Source organism: Narcine bancroftii, chromosome 2 (assembly GCF_036971445.1).
Source record: "Narcine bancroftii isolate sNarBan1 chromosome 2, sNarBan1.hap1, whole genome shotgun sequence".
NCBI classification, from domain to species: Eukaryota; Metazoa; Chordata; class Chondrichthyes; order Torpediniformes; family Narcinidae; genus Narcine; species Narcine bancroftii.
Window position 1 is genome coordinate 202,009,505 of NC_091470.1, and position 6,000 is coordinate 202,015,504.

A 6,000-nucleotide genomic window follows, 5' to 3' on the forward strand; every position below is an offset into this window, starting at 1 on the left:
CACTTGTGCATATTTTTAAATCAGCTTCCTCGATCTGTTTAAAAGCTTTCAGATTTAAAAAAGGCCAAGATAACTCCCGCCTATGCAGCCGCAAATAGATTTTTTATCATTTATAACAAACACACTTGATGTTTGGGAAATTTTTTTAAAAATATTTTTTTAAATAATACATTTCACACTTTAGGTAAGAATCCTCCAAGGCATTAAAAGTACATCTACAGCAAAAAAAAAATCACCAAGCGCTAACAAAATGTGATACAGCGTAAACTACAGAAAAATGGCAGATGAAATATCTCATAAAGCCTGAACGGCCCGAAACCCCCACCCCCCCACAATAGTGGAGTAATCATCAAAATTGAACGGCTGCAGACTTTTCATTTTACAAAGAGGATTAGAAGAGGTTTCAAAAAGAATGATATTAAGACTAAGTGGCTACTTAGTGCAATTTGAAGCCCAAAAGGGTATTTTTTTAAAATATAGACATGCAGTCCATTTTGGCCCACAAGCCCAATGCAGCCCAATTTACACCCCCAGTACATTTCCAACAGTGGAGGAAACTGGAGTCCCCAAGCAGTCACAGGGAGAACATACAAACTCCTTACAAGCAGCGTGAGATTCGAACCTCGGTCTCAATGGCTGGTGCTGTAAAGGTGTTGTGCTAACTGCTACACCAACCCAACATGACAAAAGATGGGTGAACAGCACACATGCAATGTGTGAAAACAAGGTTTTGGAAGAATTCGATGTAAAAGAGAGTAAGAAGAACAGCAAGGAGAATGCTTAATGCTGAAAGGCCTGGACAGAGTAGATGTGGCAATTTTTTTTCCCATGGTCAGGGAGTCAAGGACAAGAGGGGACAACTTCAGGTTAAAAGGGCATCAATTTAAAACAGATATATGGAGAGAAATTTCTTTAGCCAGAGTGTCCTGAGTTTGTGGAACTTGTTGCCACAGGTGGCTGAGGAAGAGAGGTGATTGGGTGTATTTAAGGCAGAGATTGACATGTATTTGATTAGTCATGGCATCAAGGGTGACGAGGAGAAGGCCAGGGAGCGGGAGGATAGATCAGGTCATGATAGAATGGCAGAGCAGACTCAACGGGCCTACTTCTGCCCCAATATTTTGTGATTTTGTAATAGGCTTTGAAGCAACAGGGTCTGCATTAAAATTTTACAAGTGGAGAAACAGGAGTGATGAGCAACAGTACAGAAGGAAAGTTAATTGATAGTGCCAAAAGGCAGGACACAAATGCAAAATAGAGATGCAGAGATCATCAAGGGCCCCAAATCATAGCACAAGAAGCTATCCATACAAAGGAAAAGCTTGAATGAAAGTCTGATCAACTTCATGAAAGAGGCAGGAACAAACCACTTTGGTGACTGTTACAGTCCATACAGTAACAAGTGCAATTTCAATGTTATGGCTCAGCAGGTGAACTTACTGGGAGAAAAAGGATCATTCAAAAGGGAGTTGCACAAAACTTGGGTCAGCATTGGGAAACAACACCTTGAATCGAGGGGGAAGAAAGATGACAGCGACACAGAAACATCACAGCCCATCTTATCCGTACCAAGCTTTATCCGCCAGGCCTCAATGACGTGTACCCAGACCATACTCCTCCAGACGCCTTCCATCTAAGGACCCATCCAAATTTTTCTTAAATGTCAAAATTGGTCTCACGTTCACCATTTCAGCTGGCAGCTCATTTCATACTCTTATTACTCTTAGTGTGAAGAAATTCCCCATAATGTTCCCCCTAAATTGTTTGTCTATATGTGTGTGGTTTGGTTGTGTGTCTTGCACTGAGGACTGGAAGAACGATGTTTCATCAGGTTGTACTCGTCAATATTAACTCACCACACATTAGTGGAAAAAGCATGCATGCATTTTACTCTAGCAATACCTCCCATAATTTTGAAAACCTTTATCAAATCTCCCCTTGCTCTCCAAGGAGAGAAGGCGACACTGCCTCTGTAGGGAGAATCATCAAACAGCAAAAGGCAAGAAATTAGAGCGTCCGCTGGTAGATGATGATCCATTGCTGGATTCAGAACAATGATCACCCCAATGCAAGGGAGGAGGAGGGGAAGGGGGGAGAGGTGGAGGGGAGTGGGGGGAACGAGGGGTGGGGTGCTGGGGGAACGAGGGGTGGGGTGCTGGGGGAACGAGGGGTGGGGTGCTGGGGGAACGAGGGGTGGGGTGCTGGGGGAACGAGGGGTGGGGTGCTGGGGGAACGAGGGGTGGGGTGCTGGGGGAACGAGGGGTGGGGTGCTGGGGGAACGAGGGGTGGGGTGCTGGGGAACGAGGGGTGGGGTGCTGGGGGAACGAGGGGTGGGGTGCTGGGGAACGAGGGGTGGGGTGCTGGGGGAACGAGGGGTGGGGTGCTGGGGGAACGAGGGGTGGGGTGCTGGGGGAACGAGGGGTGGGGTGCTGGGGAACGAGGGGTGGGGTGCTGGGGGAACGAGGGGTGGGGTGCTGGGGAACGAGGGGTGGGGTGCTGGGGGAACGAGGGGTGGGGTGCTGGGGGAACGAGGGGTGGGGTGCTGGGGGATCGAGGGGTGGGGTGCTGGGGGATCGAGGGGTGGGGTGCTGGGGGAACGAGGGGTGGGGTGCTGGGGGAACGAGGGGTGGGGTGCTGGGGGAACGAGGGGTGGGGTGCTGGGGGAACGAGGGGTGGGGTGCTGGGGGAACGAGGGGTGGGGTGCTGGGGGAACGAGGGGTGGGGTGCTGGGGGAACGAGGGGTGGGGTGCTGGGGGAACGAGGGGTGGGGTGCTGGGGGAACGAGGGGTGGGGTGCTGGGGGAACGAGGGGTGGGGTGCTGGGGAACGAGGGGTGGGGTGCTGGGGAACGAGGGGTGGGGTGCTGGGGGAACGAGGGGTGGGGTGCTGGGGGAACGAGGGGTGGGGTGCTGGGGGAACGAGGGGTGGGGTGCTGGGGGAACGAGGGGTGGGGTGCTGGGGGAACGAGGGGTGGGGTGCTGGGGGAACGAGGGGTGGGGTGCTGGGGGAACGAGGGGTGGGGTGCTGGGGGAACGAGGGGTGGGGTGCTGGGGGAACGAGGGGTGGGGTGCTGGGGGAACGAGGGGTGGGGTGCTGGGGGAACGAGGGGTGGGGTGCTGGGGGAACGAGGGGTGGGGTGCTGGGGGAACGAGGGGTGGGGTGCTGGGGGAACGAGGGGTGGGGTGCTGGGGGAACGAGGGGTGGGGTGCTGGGGGAACGAGGGGTGGGGTGCTGGGGGAACGAGGGGTGGGGTGCTGGGGGAACGAGGGGTGGGGTGCTGGGGGAACGAGGGGTGGGGTGCTGGGGGAACGAGGGGTGGGGTGCTGGGGGAACGAGGGGTGGGGTGCTGGGGGAACGAGGGGTGGGGTGCTGGGGGAACGAGGGGTGGGGTGCTGGGGGAACGAGGGGTGGGGTGCTGGGGGAACGAGGGGTGGGGTGCTGGGGGAACGAGGGGTGGGGTGCTGGGGGAACGAGGGGTGGGGTGCTGGGGGAACGAGGGGTGGGGTGCTGGGGGAACGAGGGGTGGGGTGCTGGGGGAACGAGGGGTGGGGTGCTGGGGAACGAGGGGTGGGGTGCTGGGGAACGAGGGGTGGGGTGCTGGGGGAACGAGGGGTGGGGTGCTGGGGGAACGAGGGGTGGGGTGCTGGGGGAACGAGGGGTGGGGTGCTGGGGAACGAGGGGTGGGGTGCTGGGGGAACGAGGGGTGGGGTGCTGGGGGAACGAGGGGTGGGGTGCTGGGGGAACGAGGGGTGGGGTGCTGGGGGAACGAGGGGTGGGGTGCTGGGGGAACGAGGGGTGGGGTGCTGGGGAACGAGGGGTGGGGTGCTGGGGAACGAGGGGTGGGGTGCTGGGGAACGAGGGGTGGGGTGCTGGGGAACGAGGGGTGGGGTGCTGGGGAACGAGGGGTGGGGTGCTGGGGAACGAGGGGTGGGGTGCTGGGGAACGAGGGGTGGGGTGCTGGGGAACGAGGGGTGGGGTGCTGGGGAACGAGGGGTGGGGTGCTGGGGAACGAGGGGTGGGGTGCTGGGGAACGAGGGGTGGGGTGCTGGGGAACGAGGGGTGGGGTGCTGGGGAACGAGGGGTGGGGTGCTGGGGAACGAGGGGTGGGGTGCTGGGGAACGAGGGGTGGGGTGCTGGGGAACGAGGGGTGGGGTGCTGGGGAACGAGGGGTGGGGTGCTGGGGAACGAGGGGTGGGGTGCTGGGGAACGAGGGGTGGGGTGCTGGGGAACGAGGGGTGGGGTGCTGGGGAACGAGGGGTGGGGTGCTGGGGAACGAGGGGTGGGGTGCTGGGGAACGAGGGGTGGGGTGCTGGGGAACGAGGGGTGGGGTGCTGGGGAACGAGGGGTGGGGTGCTGGGGAACGAGGGGTGGGGTGCTGGGGAACGAGGGGTGGGGTGCTGGGGAACGAGGGGTGGGGTGCTGGGGAACGAGGGGTGGGGTGCTGGGGAACGAGGGGTGGGGTGCTGGGGAACGAGGGGTGGGGTGCTGGGGAACGAGGGGTGGGGTGCTGGGGAACGAGGGGTGGGGTGCTGGGGAACGAGGGGTGGGGTGCTGGGGAACGAGGGGTGGGGTGCTGGGGAACGAGGGGTGGGGTGCTGGGGAACGAGGGGTGGGGTGCTGGGGAACGAGGGGTGGGGTGCTGGGGAACGAGGGGTGGGGTGCTGGGGAACGAGGGGTGGGGTGCTGGGGAACGAGGGGTGGGGTGCTGGGGAACGAGGGGTGGGGTGCTGGGGAACGAGGGGTGGGGTGCTGGGGAACGAGGGGTGGGGTGCTGGGGAACGAGGGGTGGGGTGCTGGGGAACGAGGGGTGGGGTGCTGGGGAACGAGGGGTGGGGTGCTGGGGAACGAGGGGTGGGGTGCTGGGGAACGAGGGGTGGGGTGCTGGGGAACGAGGGGTGGGGTGCTGGGGAACGAGGGGTGGGGTGCTGGGGAACGAGGGGTGGGGTGCTGGGGAACGAGGGGTGGGGTGCTGGGGAACGAGGGGTGGGGTGCTGGGGAACGAGGGGTGGGGTGCTGGGGAACGAGGGGTGGGGTGCTGGGGAACGAGGGGTGGGGTGCTGGGGAACGAGGGGTGGGGTGCTGGGGAACGAGGGGTGGGGTGCTGGGGAACGAGGGGTGGGGTGCTGGGGAACGAGGGGTGGGGTGCTGGGGAACGAGGGGTGGGGTGCTGGGGAACGAGGGGTGGGGTGCTGGGGAACGAGGGGTGGGGTGCTGGGGAACGAGGGGTGGGGTGCTGGGGAACGAGGGGTGGGGTGCTGGGGAACGAGGGGTGGGGTGCTGGGGAACGAGGGGTGGGGTGGGGGGGATCGAGGGGGATGGAGGGGGAAGGGAGAGGGAGGGAGAGAGGCGGGGAGGGCTGAGAGGTAACGGAGGCCCGTCCTTACCCGCAGGGCCGACAGGTCGATGTCGTCCAGGCTGCGGGCCGGCGGCTCGTTCGCCATCTTCTCTGCGCCGCAATCTCGGCGTCGCTTGGCGTGAATGAGCCCGGCTGAGGGTGGGCGGGGAGGGAGGCGGTGCCGACTGGCCGGGGACCGGGGGAGGGGGTCTCGAAGGCCCCCCTCTCCTTCACACGCCGGCCGTGGGGTAGCAGCGCTTGGCTACTCGCCGGGAAAGGGCCGGCCCCGTCGCTGCGTTCGCTCCTCCGCCTCCATCGCCGCAGCGCCCGACATCAATGGGGCCCTGTTCTCCTCCTCCTCCACCCCCCCCGTAACCAGGGGCAACGCGGCCTGCCCGCTCGCGCAGTGACCGCCCCGTGCGCGCGCCCGCCCCGGCCGGTCTCGACGCGCTTGCGCCACCATTGGTGGCGACGGGCGTGGGGTGAGAAGAGAGGCCGGTCGTTCATTGGTGGAGGTATAAACGGACTGGCTGGTGTCCGATTGGTGGAAGCAAGAGGGGTTCCAGGGGTGGGGACTGCGCGGATTTCCATTGGTGAGCATGGGTGAGGCTGGGCAATTTAAGAGAATACCGGTCTCCCATTGGTGAAGGTATGGCGGATTGGCAA

The 6,000-nt window shown here is 61.8% G+C and overlaps 1 protein-coding gene across 3 annotated transcripts in view; it reads right to left on the bottom strand.

Moving 5' to 3' along the window:
• Window positions 1-5,784, bottom strand: part of LOC138755002 (misshapen-like kinase 1) — a 406,606-nt gene extending 400,822 nt beyond the window's left edge. For 2 of the 3 annotated variants that reach the window (XM_069920129.1, XM_069920126.1), the window contains exon 1: window positions 5,384-5,782. In XM_069920129.1, the coding sequence (XP_069776230.1) occupies window positions 5,384-5,440 (57 nt within the window). In that variant the 5' untranslated portion in view covers window positions 5,441-5,782. Of the gene's footprint in view, window positions 1-5,383 lie in introns of all 3 variants that reach the window. The other variant, XR_011351978.1, reaches the window with a different exon arrangement.
• Window positions 5,785-6,000: the final 216 nt, after the last annotated feature.